Below are 22,380 nucleotides of genomic sequence, written 5' to 3'. Positions count from 1 at the left end.
AAATTTTGAAATTCAGATTTAACTATTAGCATTGTTTTTTTTTTGTTGTTGTTAGTGTGACATTTAAAATAAAAGAAGTACTCACTTGATAATCATGTAATTTAAAAAAGATATTGTAATTAACTTGAATTTAACATAAAATTTTAACAGTATTAGCAGTTAGAAATGAATTTTGAAATATGAAAGGTAAAGGATTAAATAATGGAATTACAAGTACAGGGACTAATTTCCTTTTTTTCAAAAAGTACAGGGACTATAGGCATATTTTAACCTTTTAATTAATCCGAATACCATAAGTTGTGATAGTAACGGTAAACTATAGTTCGCGTGGGCCAATGAAATTTTGCCAGGTGGAAATCAAGGGAAATGAGAAGTTAAATCGGATCACAGGTGATTGGAACTCCAGGCATATTATAAATCTCGTGAATCGTTTCATTTTTCTACTTACATGACACTTGAAATTGGCAACTTTCGATCTCTTTCGGTTTACATAAAGTTCGAAGAGAGATGGCTACGTGGCGATATTCAACGATGCCGGGTGGAGCGGAGGCAGTTTCGAGTCGCAATGCGGTGGGTAGATTCGTCGACTTCAGCCACGGTGGTGGTGGAGGTAGAAGAGGGATCAAACCGGATCAGCTGATGTTGATTAGGAAGTGGCAGCTTAGGCCGGTGAAGAGATCGTTTTCGGTGAGGAATGTGTCGAGTGAGCAGCAACAGAAGGTGCAAGATCTAGTAACTCAGCAACAAGGTTCGATCTCCTTCTCTAATTTCTTTATACAAATGCAGAAACTCTGTTTTTTACTTTTATCTTTCAGTTTTCTTTTTCTTTTTATGTACTTTTTTGCTTGCTGAATTGGAAACTTGTGGATTTTGTTTGTGTGTGTTAATGTTTGATACTTAGAAACTTCTGATTTTGTGTGTGTTAGATTTTTTTTCTTATTTTCTTTTTCAGACATTAATTAATCATTATGAGGTTTGTAGTTGAATGATCATGAGTGAGAAACATTATATATTATATTGGAGGAGGATTTATTTAGACAGTAATAAAACATTTTATATTATTAATACTTTAACTATCGAAAATTTTAATATAATCATGCTCATGCAAATCAAAGCTTTGAATTGATTTGATATTTTTATCTCATCCATATTATCAGTATACTTTTAAAGGTCGAAATTTTTTTTACATAACTTGCTCAAAACTCGAATAACGTGATCTGACGGCTGGACTGTTAGAATATTAATTATGCAAAAAAGTATGGAAGTATATAAAACTATTTTAATTTTACTTACACTAACATAAGTGGATCCCACTTCTCTCACTATGTTATATTTGAGAGATTGATCGTGGTTTTGGTGCGGAGTTCTTACTGTTGTTTGTTACCTTTTGTTGCTATCCTATCTCTTGTTTGATACTTTTAGTATCATCTTTATCTCACATATAGAATCTGCTGATTTGAAGTTAAAACTTTGAATCTCTGATATTAGTTGATGCTGTTGTTTGATTGACGGTTGTAAAAAAATGAGTTTCAGCAGAAAATAATTGAACTTTTTGGATCTGTTGATGTGCTAGGATGGTAACAAGTCTCACTTTACCTTGTTAACATCGCAAAGGGATTGGGACTTATTATCTGGTTGGTTATTAAGACATGAAGCGGATCATGAGTCACGCGACCAGTTTATATTACCTATCTTACTTCCAATGAGTGATTAAAGAATTTTGAAGCCTTCAACAGCTTATTGGTGAAAAGTAAAGGGAAAAATGCTTGCTTCTTTGATGGTTGAGATTAAGCTATGTTCTTATTTTGCTGATTAGCTAAATAACTCATACTCATACATATAACATATATATATTTTGAAGTTATCTAAGTCAGTGCTGACATGGCATCATGAATGAAAGTTGGTTTTTCTTTTCTTTTCTTTTTTTCATATGGAAGATGGCTTTGAAATAAAGAATCATAGATGAAGTGTCTCAAAATGAGGAATATTCTTTTGTCATTTCATAATTAGCTAATTAAGTGCAAAATAATATGGATAAAGCACCGTGACATATCTAAAAACAAACTGTAACTTAAAGGTTATACCTTGTCTAGTCCTTTATAGTCTTAGGCTGAGGCAAAATATCCACAGATTAGTTGATTTTTTCCAGTACAATTTGCACTTGTATTGCACTGGAAAAAAGGTCAAATTTTCTTTTGTCCTTCACTTTCCACTTTTTCCTTTTCATTTTAACTTATGTTCTGTTTCCTTTGATTTAGAATCTCCAGGCAGTTATAATCCTTTCCCTCCAGATGCTTCATCTATTGCCTCTAGTATCAAATACCATTCAGAGTTCACCCCATTGTTCTCCCCTGAGAAGTTCGATCCTCCAAAGGCTTTCTTTGCAACTGCACAAAGTATTCGTGACGCTCTCATTATAAACTGGAATGCCACGTATGATTATTATGAAAGATTGAATGTAAAGCAGGCTTACTATTTGTCAATGGAATTTCTACAGGTCTGCACTTTGACATTTCTGTAACTTCCTTTGAAGATGTTACTATTTCAGCCTTTTTTTTTTATTTCTTATATAGGGTCGGGCACTGTTGAACGCAATTGGAAATTTAGGGCTTACTGGAGCTTATGCAGAGGCCTTGAGCAAGCTTGGACACAACCTAGAAAATATAGCTTCCCAGGTTGGTTGGTGCATGTAAATTTTTTATTAGTGCACCTAACTTTACCAACACATTCTGATGGTAGAGAATGATTTGAGAGGATAAAAGACTCTCCAGACTGCTATAGAATTACTATAGGTGTTTATCTTGAATTGAACTATATTAATTGACTTAGTTATTAATAACTTCTCTGTTTTATCAAAGCAACAGGACATATAAGACAAAAATTCATTTGGATCCTTTACCAGCTACCCTAATGCGCCACTCTCTAGAAATATAGAACTTTTTCATTTGGTTCTTTCTAAAAATCTGCCCTTTCTGATTTATTTCGTGTATTTGTCAAAAAGAAAAACAGGGAGGGTGTCTATATGCTGGCATTCACATTGTTCTTTGGCGATATCTAAATTCTTCAATTGATTTATAGGAGCCTGATGCTGCCCTAGGGAATGGAGGCCTTGGTCGACTTGCCTCCTGTTTTCTGGATTCTTTGGCAACATTGAATTATCCAGCATGGGGTTATGGGCTTAGATATAGGTATGGCTTATTTAAACAGCGTATTACAAAGGATGGGCAAGAAGAAGTTGCTGAAAATTGGCTTGAGGTATACTTGCTCTCTGTTTGTTATCTCTCTTTCTAAGCAATCATTGTAGAAATAAATGTACACATGTCTATATAACATCTGCATAATGAATGCTAATGCTTTTTTCCCTCTCTGAACTGACCAACTTCTTTATCTTTATCTTGATTATGGCTTCTCTTTTCAGATGAGCAATCCTTGGGAAATTGTGAGAAATGATGTTGTATATCCTATCAAGTTTTATGGCAAAGTTCTTACAGATTCAGATGGAAAGAAACACTGGACTGGAGGAGAGGATATACAGGCTGTTGCTTATGATGTCCCAATACCAGGATATGAAACTAAAACCACGATTAACCTAAGACTCTGGTCAACAAAAGCTCCATCAGGAGACTTTGATCTATCTGTATTTAATTCTGGAAAACATACCCAAGCAGCTGAGGCCCTATATACTGCTGAGAAGGTCAGTCTTTTTTTGTTCGTTATGTGTTTTTGCTTGTGGCAATATATCTGTTAGCTCTTCGTAAGTCAAGCTATTTGTTGGCACATCTCTTCACAGTTTCATCAGACTATCGGGCTAAATCTGGAGGAGAATCTGAACCAAGGTTCTTTACACTAAAGTAATACAACAAAATTTCTGAAATGGTTATTGGTCTTAAAATGGAGTATATATGTCTATAGTTTTGGGCAATTGTTCTGCGGTTGTCTTCTTTCAGAAATATCAAGAATTTTAACTGCACTCTGCATCATTTATGCCCCTAATCACATCTAGTTCACGTTTTTCAATTTTTGTGTTGATTTTTCATGCACAATGTTGATCCAAGTGGTCGGGTGAGGATGACTCATAATATACATATTTGAATATCAGATTTGCTATGTACTGTATCCTGGGGATGAATCACTTGAAGGAAAAATCCTTCGTTTAAAGCAACAATACACCCTGTGCTCAGCCTCTCTACAAGATATCATTGCACGTTTCGAGAGAAGATCAGGAGCAAAGGTCAAATGGGACGAATTTCCTGACAAGGTTGCTGTGCAAATGAATGATACTCACCCAACTCTTTGCATTCCAGAGCTGATGAGAATTTTGATTGATGTGAAAGGTTTAAGCTGGAAGGAGGCCTGGAATATCACCCAAAGGTATACACTATGCATGAGAAATCCCTTTTTTTTTTTTTTTTTCCTTTTATAACATATATGCTGTGAGGTTATTGAGAAGCTCAAGCCATACTCTGTATACTCTCGTCATCAAATCTACATCTCTGCAGTTTTAAACACATGCTTTAGTGTAATATAAGTTATTTGTGTTACGTTCAATTCTGAATTTTTGCTTGGTACGAGTGCTTGTGCATATTGGACATTTGCACTTTTCTCAATTGCTTATTTTTTTCTCAAATTGACCTTGTTTATGTTGTGGTTTTAGTAAGTAAAAACTAAAATAGATTTTCCCTTTCTAATTTCTTCTTTTTCTTTCCCTATAATGTGGTAACTTGTATACCTTGTAATGCTGTTTTTTAGAACCGTGGCATACACAAACCACACTGTCCTACCTGAGGCTTTGGAGAAATGGAGTTTAGAACTTATGCAGAAACTGTTGCCTCGACACATGGAGATTATAGAAATGATTGATGAGGAGGTCAGATGGAACACATACATCAAACAAAACCTTCCAATTTTTTGGATTTCCTATTCTAACTCAATTTTCATCCCTCTTTATACTGTTTTCAGCTAATTCGTACCATAGTTTCAGAACATGGTAATGCAGATTCTAACTTACTGGAGAAAAAACTGAAGCAGATGAGAATTTTAGAAAATGTTGAGCTGCCGGCTGCATTTTCTGATTTACTAGTTAAACCCAAGAAAAGTCTTGTTGCTGTTCCCAGTGATGAACTTGGAGAATCCGAAGAGGAAGAGGAAGAGGAAGAGGAAGAGGAAGAAGAAGAAGCAGAAGCAGAAGCAGAAGAAGAAGAGGAAGAAGAAAAACTTAAGCCTGCTGGTGGAAAAATTAAATCTATAAAGGAAGGCACTCAGGGGAAGAAAAAGAAGATCCCAGAACCAGTACCGGAGCCCCCAAAGCTGGTTCGTATGGCTAACCTATGTGTCGTAGGTGGTCATGCAGTGAATGGAGTTGCTGCCATACATAGTGAGATAGTAAAAGACGAAGTGTTTAATGATTTTTTTCAGGTAAATGCAATTTATAAAACCTCATTCAACTTGATGATCAAAATTGAGTTTCTTCAGTTTGTATCTACTAGGAAAATGATTCTATTATTGATCTCTGAGCTCAAATTTTGGCAGTTGTGGCCTGAGAAATTTCAAAATAAAACAAATGGGGTCACACCAAGAAGATGGATCCGTTTCTGCAATCCAGAGTTGAGTAACATTATAACGAGCTGGACAGGCTCAGAAGACTGGGTTTTAAATACTGAAAAGTTGTCTGAACTTAGAAAGGTAATCTGCCATATCCGTGGCTCTTCTTTTTCTTGTAAAACTTCTTGTACAATTATTTTTATGTTTCTAAACATATATTTACAATGTGCTCTTAGTCTTTTAATTGAAATGAAGTTTATTTGCATTCTCTGTTAGGTTTGTGAATGACCAGTGATGATATGACTTGGAAAATTTTATGAAACAATAAACTAGCAATGTCGGATAAACCTTTTAAAATGCTTCTTTCACAAGAAAAACTACCAGATTGCCTTTTGTAGCATTTTGTCCTATTTGTCCTGCTGATTAAATATACAGGTGGTAAAAGTACCATGGAGGCTCCTATACTAGAAGTCAGATTGCATTTTGCCCATTTTACTCAAAATGGGCAAGTTGATCCTTTTTGTTTAAAATTTCATTCTTTTTTACTATTAAAAACTAGCGTGACTAATAGAATAACTAGACAGTGACACTTGGCATGTCATGTGTACCTTATGCTGACGTACCAAGACCAGTTCTTAACAGCAAAAATGGATGGAATTGTTAACAGGAAGATCAATTTCCGCGTTTTTCCAATGTATAAGGACTAATTTGTCCATTTCTTGAGTAGAGAGGACAAAATGTAATCTGACTCCTAGTACAGGGGCCTCTATGGTACTTTTACCATTCTAATATTTTTATTTCCAGGTTAGGCATTGCTTTTGAAATTCAAGCAGTGATATTTCATAAAAGTTACCTTCTAGGATTCTGATATACAAGCTTTTGTGTTTGTGTCTTTGTCTATAAAAATACTAGATGAGCATTTTTTATGGTTAATTTGAATGACTGTATGTACAAGGAAGCATCTGGATCTTCAAGTTATTATGAAAGAACCTAATCAGTGTTATGGCATATGTTCATAGTTTGCAGATAACGAGGATCTTCAGATCCAATGGAGGGCAGCAAAAAGGAGCAACAAGTTAAAAGTTGCATCCCTCATTAAAGAAAGGACAGGCTATATAGTAAGCCCTGATTCAATGTTCGACATCCAGGTAATTTCTCTTGTCAACTAAGCTTTCCTCAAACCTTATGTTTTTAGCTCATATTGTCGACATAATATTGTCCGTCATTCAGTATTTGTATGTGATAAATATTATGAATGCTTTCAGACCATTGTAGCTATTTCAGATAGTAATCTCAAGACAGTTAGATCTGAATGCTTTGTCAAAATGTATTCTATATTGAATTTCAGGTGAAGCGCATCCATGAATACAAGCGTCAGCTGCTGAATATTTTGGGTATTGTTTACCGTTACAAGAAGATGAAAGAAATGAGTGCTTCAGAAAGAAAGAAAAAGTTCGTTCCACGTGTTTGTATATTCGGGGGAAAAGCATTTGCCACTTATGTTCAAGCCAAGAGAATTGTGAAATTCATTACCGATGTTGGAGCTACAGTTAATCATGATCCTGATATAGGTGATTTACTGAAGGTATGTCTTGACTGCAGAATATCATTAACGGACCTAATACGGTGCTTTCCTGAGATCACTAAGCAGACATAATGTCTTGTTATGTTCTAATTTTAGGTTATTTTTGTTCCTGACTACAATGTGAATGTGGCTGAATTGCTTATCCCTGCAAGTGAATTATCACAACATATCAGGTATTTCAATTTTATACATTATATGGATAATTCTTCACATAATTTGCTTTTTGCTTAAACGGTAAACATGCTATGTTGCTTTGACTCTCCTTTTTTCTTAAAAATTATCCATGTTTGATGCATATTCAGACAGTGAGGATATGACCCTTAGATTCATGGAAATACTTCAAAATATTGAGTATAGCTGTCGTGGACACATAGTGTCCAGCAAGTCTGAGTCCGAGTAGCATAGAAGCAGGAAAGTTTCCTAGCTTACGCTAAAACTCCTACTTGTAAAAGGATGTAATCTTCTTTATAACTTGGGAAAGCCTATACTCAATCAGTTTGATGAAGCATTATACATTAGTTATTTTATATTATTGATGGTAAAAGTACCATAGAGGCTCCTGTACTAGGAATAAGATTACATTTTGTCCTCTCTATTAAAAAAATAGATAAATTAGTCCCTATACATTAGACCAAAGAGCAAATTGGTCCTTCTTGTTAAAAGTTTCATCCATTTGTACTGTTAAAAACCGAAATAACTGACAGAATAACTAGATAGTGACATGTGTCATGCCACGTGTACCTCATGCTGACGTACGGTAACCAGTCTTTAATAGTAGAAATGGATGAAATTTTAACAGATAAACCAGTTTGCTCTTTGATCTAATGTACGGGGACTAATTTGCTCATTTTTTTAAGTAGAGGCGGCAAAATACAATCCAACTCTTAATACAGGGGCCTTCATGATACTTTTACCTTAAATTGACTCAACTTCAATGCATGAAACATTATCGAGCTCAAGCTGTTGTGGTGTTGACATAAAAAATGAATTCCATATTTACTCAGATTTGCAATGAGCTCGGTATATACCTTTATAGGAGCCTTCTATCTCGATTTTATCGCTAAGTTGACACCAGGGCATCTGAATTTCTTTCTGTTCTTTTCTGTCGTTTTCCCTTTATGCAGTACTGCTGGAATGGAGGCAAGTGGAACCAGCAATATGAAGTTCGCGATGAATGGTTGCATTTTAATCGGGACCTTGGATGGTGCCAATGTTGAAATACGAGAAGAGGTTGGAGAAGAAAACTTTTTCCTCTTCGGGGCTAAAGCTCACGAAATTGCTGGGCTTCGGAAAGAAAGAGCTGAGGGGAAGGTATGTGGTCTGATTACTGGTTTTCCTTTCACCCTTGGGTTTTTGTCACCTCATTGACGTAGTTAACATCTTACCACAGTTCGTTCCGGATCCTCAGTTCGAAGAAGTTAAGAAGTTTATCAAAAGTGGCGTATTCGGATCTTCCAACTATAATGAACTCCTGGGATCATTAGAGGGAAATGAAGGTTTCGGTCGTGCAGACTATTTCCTTGTTGGCAAAGACTTCCCAAGTTACATAGAATGCCAAGAAAAGGTCGACGAAACATATAAGGACCAAAAGGTGAGTAACCTTTTTCTCTGCATATAGTTATATTTTACACTCTCGTGCATGTTTCCCTTGAGGGATAAGCTCTTATATTGTTGGGTAATATTAATTATTAGTCACCCAATTAAGAAAAGTTACAAAATGATCACTCAATTATTAATTTTTTTCTTTTTTGGTCACTAGCGGACTGATGGTGATAATTTTTAAAATTGGCATTTTTAACTCTCAACATTTATATATTTTGTCAATTTGATCTTGATTTTTAAAAAATCTAACCCGTAACATTTAAATGTTATGTAATTTGGTCCTTTTTTGTGATATTTTCACCTAAAAAGCTAAAAAAACAAGTTTATCAGCTAAAATTGTTTGAAAAAAAAATAGGAACACCCACAAATCCAAGATAATAAATTGTCTTTTCTCATTCTTTTAAAATTGACTTTCAAAGACACTACTGAAAAAAGTCTCGAGTTACACAATATGTAAATGCTGAAAGGTAATTTTTTTCAGAATTAAGATCAAATTGACATAATTTAAAAGTGTTGGGGGTTAAAGTTGCTATTTTGTTAATATTCAAAGCTGTCAATGTTGGTTAGCTGGTGCCACTAAAAAAAACATTTACTAATAGTTGAGTGATTACTAATGTAGTTTACTTTACATTATTTTACAACATCCCTTTCACTTCAAATTTGAGTATAGTAATATACCAATATCTAACACTCACACCAAAATATGAGTATATTGATATATGTTGATCTGTTACCTAAATGTTGTAACTGTGTGTGTGGTAGGTATGGACAAGAATGTCGATCATGAATACAGCAGGTTCTTACAATTTCAGCAGTGACAGAACAATTCATGAATATGCTCGAGAAATATGGAACATAAAGCCTGTTGAATTACCATAATTTTGGTTAGACTTTTTCAACCATGGGGACTGCCCTTTTGCCTGTTAATAACTGCTCTCTTTGTTGTAATGCAAGGAAAACATGCATATTGTAACAAGTCAAGCCTCTATAAATGCAATAAAATTTTGAATAAGAATCGCTTTTAGAATAAAATTAATTTATTATTTTTGTTTGTTTATATTCTTTAAATAGAATAATTTCTCAATCCACATAATATATTTTATATAATTATATACAATTGTTGATTGTAAATATATATATACTAATTTTGTTCATTGTTTATTACATATCTAGAAGAAAAACTTAAACAACAATAAATAATAAAAAATTCATTACTTATCAGATGCCTTTTGGCATTATTTCGAGACCAACATCCTACACATGACAGATGAACTTTTTTTTCATACCAATCTCAATTCTCAAACCTGATGGTATGGGAACTCCAAACAAAATCCCATTTCCATTCATTGTTCTATGTTTCAATAGGGAGTAAAAGAAAATCTTCACAATATGGAACCTGATGAAAAAAAAGCCATAGAAACCCATGCGCTTGATATCTTGAACCCCAAGATACCATGAATGCCTTGTTCTGAAAGTTAGATTATATTTTGCTCCCTCTATTAAATGTTAGCATAAGGTACACGTAGCACGTCATATATAACTGTCTGTTTGTTCTGTTAATCATATCAATTTTTAATAAACAAGACTAATTTGCTCTTTGATTTAACATAAGAAACTAATTTGTTTTTTTTTTTTTAGTAACGGAAGTAAAATACAATCTGAATCCTAGTACAAAAGATTACATGTTAATTTTACCAAAATTTTGGACTCGGTTAGCAACACTAAAGCCCCACTCTTAAAATCATTCCCAGCCAAACATGAATTGAGCCCATAAAAATCCTCATTGTGCATAACACTTATTTGTTTCATCAACTAAACAAAACATAGACCTTAACAACATTCATTCTGGTTTCCAAAAACTTTTAACTTATCTACAAATTAGAAAAATAAAAGATTGATTCAAACTTGCAAGTGATTATATTTACACCATCTACGAAACATTTTAGATCAAAATTGATTTACTAGATTGTAAGATGAGATCAACAAATAAGGTAGCAGTGCATAAATCTGCAGAAAAGCCCTTACCAACCATTTCCGTGAGAAGTTGTGTTGCCTTTGAGGTATAGCCGTCTCGAAGAAACCCTTGGACCATTACATTATAACAGCAGCTATCCGGCAAACAATCATTATCTCCCATGCTCCTAAACAACCAGTATGCTTCATTTAGTAATCCCTTTTTACAAGATCCATTGATCATTATAGCATATGTGTAAACACTCGGTTTTAAACCATTAACCAAGAGTTCATGAAATAATTCCTTCGCAACTTCGATTTGCCCAACTTTGTACAAACCATCAATTAGTATATTGTAAGATACAATATCTAGTTTCAACCCGTTACTTCGCATTGCTTGAAAAAAATTCAATGCCTCTTTGGGTTTACCATTTTTGCAAAAACCATCCAATAAAATCGAACAAGTCACTAAGTCCGGAACTTGTCCAGAAGCAAGCATTGTTCTCAAAAGTTCACAGGCAGTTGAAACTCTTCCTAATTGACACATACCTTGCATAAGAGTGCTGTATGTGACAGTATTCGGGATTGGTCCTGTTCGAGATATTTCATGAAAGAGTTCCATTGCTTCGTCTAACATTTTAGCTTTACAATATCCGTTGATCATGATGTTGTAACTATGTATATCAGGTACACAACCCTTCTTAATCATCAACTGAAATACTCTTCTAGCTTTATCCATTTTGTTTCTTAAGCAATAACCGTTTATTAACGCACTATACATAACAACATCAGGTTCAATGCCAAGCTTTCTCATTGTATCAACAGTATTTACAGCTTGGAAAATCGTCCCCTCCTTGCCATAAGTATCAACCAATATACTATACGTAACAACATTAGGCTCAATGCCTTGATTTCTCATTGTGTCAACGGTATTTACAGCTTTAGAAACAATCCCAGCCTTACAATACGCATCAACCAATATATTATACGTGACAACATCAGGTTCAATATTGTGCTTTATCATTGTACCAACAATACCTTCAGCTTCAGAAATCATCATCTCCTTACAAAGTGCATCGATCAATATGTTATACATGATAACATCAAGTGAAATATTGTCATCCACAATTTCATTCAAAAACCTCGTTGCCTCCTTCAACTGGCCCGAAATACACATTCCATGAATTAAGCAACTATAAATAACGATATCCGGTCTAATACCCTTAACTTTCATTTCAGAGAAAAGATCGAGAGCCTCCTTCAACAACTTGTTCTTACAAAGACAATCAATAACAGTACTATACGCTACAATATTCGGTTCAAAACCTTTTTCTTCCATCATCCTTAGAAGTCGAACTGCTTTATTAGCATTCCTAATCTTACACAATCCCTTGAGTATAGTATTGTAAGAAACTAAATCGGGTTTATAACATTTTTCAGTCATTTCATCAAACAAACTCACAGCTTGAGAAATCTTCATTTGTTTACAAAGTCCATTAATCAAAGTAGAAAAAGTTACCACATCAGGTTCAACATTTAACTTCAACATTTTCCCCAGCACAGATAACCCTAATTCAACTTGACCTAATTGACAAAAGCAATTTATCAAGATGCTCAATGAATAAACGTTATGGGGAACTCCTAATAATTCCATTTGGCTACACATAGGAACAACAATGGCATAACGTTTTGATCTAACAATGGATGCTAATAATTTAGTGAATTCCACAATTGAGGGCTTTGGGTACTTCACAATCATCATATTAAACTTAGTCAAAGCATCATCAACATTTCCCCTTGAAGACGTTGACTTTTTTCTTAAAGCTTGAATGTGGGTAACAATGGTGTTTAAAGAAGAAGAAAAAGGAGAAAGATTACTTCGAACATTAACAATTGAACGAAGAAACAATGAAGAATAAAGCTTACCCATATCTTGAAATTAAGCAAAATGGAAGAAAAAGAGATGAGCTTGAAAGGAAACCACCATTAACAGCGCACAAATCCCAGTGATAAATTGCTCTGTTTCGGTTGGCTAAGGGAGAGAGGTTTTGATAGGGTTTACATTTATTGATTATATTTTCAAACAGTAATTCGAACGTGAGAATTGAAAATTTCATGATCCAAGTCCCTGTACCCTTCACATTTTTACAAATTAATCCTCAATCGAATTTCATTAAATTGGGTTATATGATATTTTTAAAATAAAAAATCTAAAGCAATGCGAAAGCCATGAAAAAAAATGAGTTTCTGGGGTTTTTATTAAAATAATATGAAAATTAAAATTAATTTAAAAAATTATATACATTATAAATTATTTACAAAAATGGTATGAAAAGTCATAACATCAAAAACCAATTAATCATTATCAAATAATTATTGAAATAATAAAATAAAATAAAAAGGTAGTATTGCACAAATAACACGCGACACCTTTTAATTCACAAGGGTAGGAGGGAAGTAACTATTGTGTTTCGGGATATTTATTATTAGATCCCTTAATTTTAAATTTTATTTTTAATTTTTAATTTTATTTTTAATTCCAACCTTAATTCGTAGTTTTAATCTTTTTTATTTAGTTCTAACTTTTAATATTTTTTAATTTAATTTACATTTTAAATGATTTTTTTTAAATTATCAATGCGTTTGTATGTATGTGGTCAAGATTCAATTTATCCTGTAATAATTTTAGTTGTCACTATTCACATGTCTCCCTCTAGAATTGTTCATAGGTTGGGTTGAGTCCGCTCGAAAAGTAAGAGAGTTTGAGTAAAAATATAAACCTAAAAAATAGGCTTAGACAAAAAAATAAGATCCATTTTCTAGACGGGTCGAGCCTCAATAAGCTTTTTTGACTTAAGTTTGGTCTGAATTTGCAAAAAATAAAATAAAATTTGCTGCTATTTTTTTATTGTTTTACCACTATTCTTCATTGTTTTTTTATCATTTTGCTATTATATTGCTATTATTTTGTTGTTATTACTTGGAGATATTTGCTTACTAAGTTGTACTTATCTTAGTGTTATTTAAGTGTTTTTTTTGTTTTTTTCATTTGTTGAGAAACATTTAATTTAATGTTTTTAGTGTATTTGATATATTATATTTTTTAAATTTATTTTTATATAAAAATAATAATATAAAAGTTTTAATATGGGCAGGTCGGGCTCAGGTTTTAACATTTTTATTCAGGGCTGAGCTTAGACTAAATTTTAGACTAATTTTTGTGAGTCGGGCCCGAGCCTAAAAAACGGGCCTAAATTTTTTACTTGGCCCGACCCGAACCCGATCCAAACCATGGAAAACTTTACTTCCCTCCGACCCTTGTGAATTGAAAAGTTTGCACGATGTTATTTGTGTGATACTCATCTTTTTATTTTGTTATTTTAATAATTATTTAAGGTAGTATTGCCCATGGTATATGCTACATCCAAGATTATTATAGCTATGATACCATTTTAGTAAATAATTTATATTATATATCATTCTTTTAATTAATTTTATTTTTCATATTATTTTAATTAAAAAATCTATATTATTCTTTTATATTGTCAAAGAATTTTACAATGATGTACTCAAATTTTAAAATCTTATAACCCCAAGTTCAAAATCGAAAAATTTAAAACCCTGAATACATCATTTTTATTTGTTTATATGATCTTCCATGTGTGTAATATTAGTCATGTGAACAAAATTTTTATTTAAAAATGTCACATAATTTAGTTTAACAAAAAAAATTATACTTGACGATGTTATCTATCAAACTTTATTTATTTTTTAAATAAAATAAACTTTAATTATTAAATCAAAAGAATTGAGAGATTAAATTCCTTGGATAAAAAGTGAAGGACTAAATTTTAAATGCATGAAGAGCATAGAGAATAAGAAAATGACTAAATTGTAAAGCTTAATCAAGCTAGCCCAAAGATTAATTTGATCAATTGGTAAAGTTTTGATGAGATGTCATTATTGAGAATTAAATGATTTAGGTGTTAAATTTATGGAAATTAAACTTAATTTAAGAAAAGGACTAAATTGTAAAGCTTAATTGTTAGTTTCGTACATTAATGACCTAATTGAATAAAATGTAAAACTGTATTGGAAATTTGGTATAAATATAAATTAGAGTGTCCCTAATGAGTAAATGTGAAATCGGATTTTAATCTAAAGGTCTAGATTGAAAGTTATGTTTATCCTAATTTTAAGGACTAATTTGAATAAATCACAAAGTTTTTGTGAATTGGTAATTGAATGTGAATTGGTTTGAAATTAATAGTGTTGTATGTTTTGTGGCAATTCATAGCTAGTGTAGAATCTGAATCCTTTGAGAGGGAAAGGAAAGTCGAAAGTCATTGACAAGTAGCTCAGAATTCCACTTTGTATTTCTATGACTCAAGACCAATTTAATTATTGCATATTCATGTTATTTTACATCATATACTATTGAGGTGAGTCATTATTGGATTACTGAATTGAATTGATACAATTTAGATTGAATATCGAGATAAAGACTAAATTGAATAGACTAAAATAGAAGTTGTATGAATTTATTGATGTGTGATAATTGGTATGAAATTGAGTTGATTTATGCTGCTTGTATGATGATTCGATAAATTGATGGGTTATTTGGACATGATTAAATATTATTTGAATGGTGTTTATAATAAATTGGAAAATTAGTTACCCATTATCTATTCGGAGCGAGTAAGATATAGTTGACATGCCATAGAGTCAAATTATTGATTGGAAACCATCATTACCGAGCAACCCAAGGTGAAAAATTATCATATTGAGATAGCAATCATTGCTAGGCAATCCAGGGTGGTATTATGTATATGTTTCGCGTCATCGTTGCCGGACAACCTAGGGTGACAGATCCGTCTATCCATTCTTAGTCCATGTCTGATTAATAAGGTTATAAACATACAAATCGAATAAATGGTATATGACATGGAATTGCAATGGAATATACAATAGAATGCGAAAAGAATCAAAATTGAGCCTTAAAGGCCGAATAAGTATGACATGGAATATACATTGTTTTGATAGTTGTTGGCGTGGACTTGCATAAGAAATGCCAATGAATTGGAGTTGAAATGAGTAAATGCATATTGTTTTTAACTTGTATTTCATTACCTTGAATCATAGATTTACCAATGAGCTATTTGCTCAACGTACGATTTATTTTTCTCCATGCACAGGTAAAGTAGATCTTGGTAGTTCGAGCAGTTGATTCAGTAACTAGCAATCGATGCTCAACTTAGAAAATTTTGTATAAATCCAAATTTTATCCTAAGTTTGGCATGTACCTAAGTGGAATCAATTTTGGTTTGCTTTTAAGTTCATACATCCTTTAGAGGTATGGCTTAAAGGAGTAAATTTGGTTAAATAATTGTCACATGTTTATAAATTTTGTGTACATATGATTTAAATGATATGAAAGGCTATAAATGCTAATGAAATTAGTGAATTTAGGTATGAATGTATAAGTTTTAAATAAATTGCCCTAAATGGTTGGCTTATAGGTGATGATGCATTAGTGTAATGTTGGTATTAGAGTGCATGAGCTAATGCTGCGGAATGACATATATTGGTTGGATATGAATTGCTTATGTTTGGTAGTTGATTTGAAAAGTTACAAGTTGATATTCATTTAGAATTTACAGAAACAGTATGTAACATCCCAACATCAAACGAGTATCGTCGCGATGAGATCAGAGCCTCAGGCTACGGTGCGATGTCGAATTTGGTCACTTGGACGAGGCTAAAATAGGATGTCATATCGCAATGAGGAACTTCTTACATCGTGACGTCAAGTTTAAGTTTTTTCAACATTACAATTTAATCCTAATTCGACCTCGAGTTAGCATTAGAGCTTTTGTAAGCTCGTATAAAAATAAAAAATGATTATATGTCATATCATGTGCTTATATTATTTGTATTTTTATGTTAATTGGTATTAATTAAATATAATTTTATTGTAGTTGCTTTGGCAACGAGTGTGACATATTGTATCTCGAATTCGACAATCAGGTCAGGTATAGGGTATTATATTTTGCATATTTTTATTTAAAAAATGAAAATACTAAAATACCCTCAAATAATATAACTTATTTTAAATGCAAAAGGATATCAAAGTAAATTTCATAATCAAATTGATGTCTAATTGATTTATGATGCAATAATGTAGATAAATCACTCATCACAATATTAATAACTAGTTGGAAAATTAGGTACCATTTTAACAAAAACAATAATAAAAAATAAAAATATAATTAAAAAATATAAAAAATTGAAAATACATTACCAAAATTAACCCATTATAGCACTTTAAAAAAAAAACCCTACTAGCAAAAATGGGCCCAAATTACGCTAAACTATAACCCTATTATTACCCAAGCCAAAATGGCTCCATTGTAATTTTCTAATTAACGAAGGGTATTTCAATATCCACATGATCTGATCTTCTCAATTCATAACGGTTTTAAAGCCCTTAATCCAACGGTCAATAAATAAAACCCAACATTTTTAAGCAAGTAATCCTACGGCTCACGGACAACACAAAACTAGCCGTTAGAGCGTCCCAAAAGGCCAAAACCCTCTTAACGTTCCTTTTTTCTTTTCCATTTTTCTTTGATTTCTTGGTTCCTTCTCATTCAATTCTTTCCATCAAAGACTCCAAATTTTCTCTCACTTTCTCGGAATTCTCCATTTTCCCAATCATTCATAAACCAAAACCCAGATTTTATTTTCCAATTTATTGAAAGATTTCTTTTTTTTTTTCTTTTCAATGGAGGTTGCTAAGATTTCAAAACAGAGGACTCCTGTGAAAGACCCAGAAAGTTGTTCTCGATCAAAAACCCAAAAGATTTCTAAACTCTCCGAGAATTCAGATCCCAACATCTCTAATACAAGTTCTCCATTAACGAAATCTTCAAAATCCCAGAAATGTTCTTCTAAGAACCCAGTTGTATTATATTCACCAAGAAACAAGCTCAGGGAAAGAAAGTTCGTGGTAGCCAAGAAGAAGAAAGAAAGGTCCGATTCGAATCCAACGGCCGTGATAGATTGCAAATGTAAAGACAACAACTTTGGTGGGAATTCAAAGAAGTGTTTGTGTGTTGCTTATGAGAATCTAAGAGCATCACAAGAAGAGTTCATTAAGAAAAAAACTGAAACTGAAGCAGAGACACAAGAAGAGGCTGATCTGATTGAGAATCTTAGAGAAGGGTATGGATCAGATGATAATCAAGAGATTGATGATGAAATCGAGAACTCAAGCCAAGCAGGTAGTTCTACAATCAAGAGAAGGAGGGATAAGTTGATGGAAGAAGCAAGGAATAGTGTACCTGATTCTGGGAAAGTTATGCATTTGGTTAAGGCCTTTGAAAAGCTTCTTTCGATACCTAAAAAAGAAGAACCAGAGAAGGAAGACGATGAGGAAGAGAAGCCAAAAGAAGATCAAAAGACGAAGCCAATGAAGTGGGGATTACCTGGATTAGAGCCACCAAAGGTGACTACTGAGACTAGGGATTCGTTCCTTCCATCGGAGTTTGTTTTGACTGCTGAGAGTCTTGGTTTGGATCGGCGTTTCTCGGTTTCTTCTTCGTGGGATAGCCAAAGAAGGTTAGGCACACCAACTGTTTGATTAGTTACCCCACTACAGTACATATATATTTGCTTTTTGTACTAATGTTCCTGTGTTTATCTGCAGTGCTTCAAGCAGGGATTCTAATGGGGGTGGAAGAGACCGAAGAAATGTAAGTAACCAATCACTTTCTGCTAATTTATTGAATGTTAAATGAGGCTTTTGCATTGTTAAGCTTTGGTCTAATATCTTATAGGTACTTGTTTTATTAAGTAATCTCTCAGGCTAGCTATTTTCATATTTCTCCTATAGATATTATGTCTTTTCTTTTAATTTATATGTGGATTTTAGAGCTCTGAATCTACTGGGAGAATTGGTGGGAGGAGATGGAAAAAGCAGCTCAAACCTACTTCTCAGAAGCCATTCAAGCTAAGAACTGAGGTACATCTTTTGACTTAAAGTCTCAGTTATTGGACCTGAGTGTGTAGGGAAGAAGCCAGAAGTTTATCTTTGGGGGGGGGGGGAATAAATTATAAAATTTTGAATCTTTCTTTGTATATGCTTGTTATTTTAGAATTTTAAAGGGATTAAACTGAAAAGTTTTCATTTTGGGGGCCAAGGCCCCTGCCTGCCCCCTTGGCGCCGATTCTGTGAGGGTGCAATTGGTTGGTTCAATTAAAAATAATTGAAAAAAGACGATTGGTATCCGACGACCAACGTAATATCATGACTGAATTAGACGAACCTACCTAGTTAGACTAGGACCACATATGTTATTTGTTTTGCTGTATTCTTTTTTTATAAGCTTTTCAATTACTGGTTATTATTTATTACAGCAAAGAGGAAAAATGAAGGAAGAAGAATTCGTGAAAAAGATCCAAGAAATGATGGTGGAAGAAGAGAAGCAACGGATCCCCATTGCTCAAGGCCTCCCATGGACAACTGATGAACCGGAGGTAGTAAGCCACAAAGAGACATTTAATCATTTAAATGAACTGTAAAGTATACTTTATCATCTATTTAACTGTCTTGTTAATGCAGGTTCCCATCAAACCTCCTGTTAAAGAGAACACAATACCAGTAGACCTGAGACTACACAGTGATGTGCGAGCAGTGGAGCGTGCTGAGTTTGATCATCAGGTTCATTTTAATACGTTGGTGTTTCGTATTTTGAAGTACTTTAATGTGTATTTGGTTGGTAGTACATATAGATTTAGGTTTGAGGCACTAAAATGTAGAACCTAATTCATGTTTTTGTGCTATGTTGTCCCAATTTTTCTTCCCTTGGAAGTGCTTATGTCCGACACATAATCAAATAAAGGTAGTCTACTTGAGATGTGACCCACCAAAAAAGACCTATGTATATGCATACATACGTTGGTGTTCATTGGTATTCTTGAAGTGTTTTATTGTGTATCAAACATATAGACTGGTAGTACACATAGATTGAGGTTTGAGGCATTAAAGGAACCTTGCTCATGTTTTTGTGCTAGACTGCTCAAATTTCGTTTATATTTTTTGAAGTACTTATGTTCATATGTTTATTTATATGGATTTGATTGGTAGTACATATAGGTTGAGGTTCAAGGCATTAAAATGTGGAACTTTAATCATGTTTTTGGCGCTATGTTGCTCCAACTTTTCATCTTTCTTAAATCATTATGTTTGATGCATATTTGGATAAGAGTATCGGTATCGGATGTGACGCTCCAAAGACTCTTCAAATACATTGAAAATTTTAACATAGTTTTTACGTGTGTGTCACAGGTAGCTGAGAAGATGAGTCTAATAGAGCAATATAAAATGGAAAGGATGAGACAGCAAAAGGTAAAAAGATGAGAAAAATGCATATGATATAAAGTTGTTTGCTTGTTTCAGGCTCTATCTAAATTAGTGTTTTGCCCTTTGTAGATGGAAGAAGAAGAAGAGATAAAGAAGCTGAGAAAAGAGCTCATTCCAAAAGCACAACCTATGCCCTACTTTGACAGGCCATTTGTTCCCAAAAGGTAAAGATTTTTGCGGTTAAAGTACCTAGGAGGTCCCTATATTATACAAACAGATCAAATTAGTCCCTCAATTATTAAATGGATCAATTTAGCCCCTATACTATTAAAAAGAGTCAAATAAATCTAAATCGTAACAGAAGTAACATTTACCATATAAAAGAAGACTTGAAACTTATTTTTTTTCAATTGCAGTTCAATTTTAAACAAAAGATTTTATTTATAGAACCATATAAATTTTAAAAGTATTAACTCTGTTAAACAGTAAATGATGTTCTTTTAACAATAATGTTAACTCTATTCTAGTTAAATTGTTGAGGCCACTATAATAGAGAGACCTCTCAGATACATTCACCGAATTTTTTTGCCTTTGGTTTTTAGCTTCAAACTTCTTAGAACATCATTTGAATGCTTACTGATCTATGCCACTATAATAGAGAGACCTCTCAGATACATTCACCGAATTTTTTTGCCTTTGGTTTTTAGCTTCAAACTTCTTAGAACATCATTTGAATGCTTACTGATCTATGTCACTCTAGTTCTTCATTTTGCTTTTTTTTTTATGGTAATGTGTGTGGTTTTTATGTTTTTAAGGTCAACAAAGAATCCAACAATACCAAAGGAGCCAAAGTTCCACATTTCACAACATAAGAAGATAAAATGCTGCATATCATGGAGTGACATGAGTTCATACACTTTCCAAGGCAATGAAGTGAGAGATATATAGGTTTTCCCTCTCTGAAGGAAGATTTGATTCTTTTGTACATGAGAGCAACTAATTTAGTTGCAATTTTGTGCCCTTTTTTTCTTTCTTAAGTGTGGAAAACAATGGGATCAATGAAATGATAAGTGTGCTGCTTGTTTACTTTAAATTACTCATAAATTTAAAGTGCAAAAAGCCTATCTTAATTTCAACATAAATATTGAAGTGAAAATGTTTAGCATCCTATAAACCACATCTTGTTATGTATAAATTAAGAAATTGAAACTTAATCTCTAATATATTAATCGCAACTGCGAGCATAGGAGAACTTGAACTTAAATATTTTAAGATTAGAGTCTCAACTTTTGCCAACAATGTCAAAACTCATATGTATTTTGACCGAAGCAAATCTCTTTACATGTTGCAAATCTTAACTTTGTTAGTAATTGTTTTAATCCAATAAATCTACACACCTCTATAATTTAGTAAAAATCCGGTGAATTTACTCTTAATTCAGTGATGAAACCAACTTTCTATTTGTTAATTTGTCTATACATTTAAAAAAATACATAGAAAAAGACAAAAAAAAATTAGAGAAATAGGTTGATTTTGGAGAGAGAAATAGAAAATGTCTCCTCTAAAAGGTGTTTTTGTCCAATAATCATTTTATCCAACAGTAATTTTTTTTCCAACGGTTAAATTTTTACACAGCTAATTACATTTTTACCCTCCAACGACTATTTCATTTTTCGTATAAACCCTACTTATTTTATTTTTTTCTTCATTCAATCTTATTCTCTCAATTCTCTCTACTATTTTATTCTCAATTTTTTCATTCAATTTCTCTCGAATTCTTCTTGTCTTAATTTTATATTTCGTAATTTCTTTAATTTTATTTGATTTTTATAATTTTAAAAATGTCAATGTATCTTATTCGTTTGGATGACCAACCACATTTCTAGCATCCAATTACAAATAGTTAGAAAATATTATTACTATTTTTATTTTAATTGATATAGTTATTAAGTTGTTAACATTATTAATTTTATATATTTTTTATGTTTATGTAATCAGACCGAAGATCGAATTATCAAGATATATATACACAATTTAAGTGTAAGGGCACCGCGTGTTATTGAACAACACTTGCGAGAGAAAGGATTCTTGCACGTGTCTCATACGTTGGGGGACTAAATTAGAGCCCTCACTTATCAGTGCTTTGGTGGAAAGATGGAGACTCGAGACACACAAAGTACAATTACACTCGAGGATGCAGCATTACTACTCAATTTATCGATTGATGGGGTAGTCATTACAAGGGTAGTGGGCGTTGGCAATTGGAGCGTAATTTGTGACCAACTATTAGGCAAGGTTCCAGACAAGTTTAGTGGCAGTCGGATAAAGATGAAAT

General features: G+C 32.9%; 3 protein-coding genes across 4 annotated transcripts; 2 read left to right on the top strand and 1 right to left on the bottom strand.

Moving 5' to 3' along the window:
- Positions 1–409: 409 nt before the first annotated feature.
- LOC107888550 (alpha-glucan phosphorylase 1) lies at positions 410–9,740 on the top strand. Of its 2 annotated transcripts, none has more exons than XM_016812698.2 (15): positions 410–748; positions 2,259–2,497; positions 2,574–2,675; positions 3,079–3,255; positions 3,419–3,694; positions 4,100–4,371; positions 4,750–4,867; positions 4,960–5,415; positions 5,530–5,682; positions 6,561–6,689; positions 6,890–7,126; positions 7,223–7,299; positions 8,251–8,437; positions 8,517–8,717; positions 9,491–9,740. In XM_016812698.2, the coding sequence occupies exons 1-15, from the start codon at positions 508–510 to the stop codon at positions 9,605–9,607; spliced, it is 2,982 nt and encodes a 993-aa protein (XP_016668187.1). In that variant the 5' UTR covers positions 410–507; the 3' UTR covers positions 9,608–9,740. The 2 variants fall into 2 exon arrangements, with proteins under 2 accessions (XP_016668187.1, XP_016668189.1); XM_016812700.2 differs by having other exon boundaries at positions 438–748; positions 2,268–2,497.
- Positions 9,741–9,910: 170 nt separating this feature from the next.
- LOC121206603 (pentatricopeptide repeat-containing protein At1g63330) lies at positions 9,911–12,712 on the bottom strand. The gene has a single exon (XM_041077619.1). The coding sequence runs from the start codon at positions 12,609–12,611 to the stop codon at positions 10,671–10,673; it is 1,941 nt and encodes a 646-aa protein (XP_040933553.1). The 5' UTR covers positions 12,612–12,712; the 3' UTR covers positions 9,911–10,670.
- Positions 12,713–17,244: 4,532 nt separating this feature from the next.
- Positions 17,245–21,138, top strand: LOC107888548 (uncharacterized). Its single transcript, XM_016812696.2, has 8 exons — positions 17,245–18,301; positions 18,390–18,435; positions 18,615–18,704; positions 19,100–19,219; positions 19,305–19,403; positions 20,031–20,090; positions 20,175–20,269; positions 20,861–21,138. The coding sequence occupies exons 1-8, from the start codon at positions 17,466–17,468 to the stop codon at positions 20,991–20,993; spliced, it is 1,479 nt and encodes a 492-aa protein (XP_016668185.1). The 5' UTR covers positions 17,245–17,465; the 3' UTR covers positions 20,994–21,138.
- The last annotated feature ends 1,242 nt before the right edge of the window (positions 21,139–22,380 follow it).

Source organism: Gossypium hirsutum, chromosome A09, assembly GCF_007990345.1.
Source record: "Gossypium hirsutum isolate 1008001.06 chromosome A09, Gossypium_hirsutum_v2.1, whole genome shotgun sequence".
Taxonomy (NCBI): Eukaryota; Viridiplantae; Streptophyta; class Magnoliopsida; order Malvales; family Malvaceae; genus Gossypium; species Gossypium hirsutum.
The sequence above is the reverse complement of the archived record's forward strand: the minus strand, read 5'-3'. Positions and strand labels throughout refer to the sequence as shown.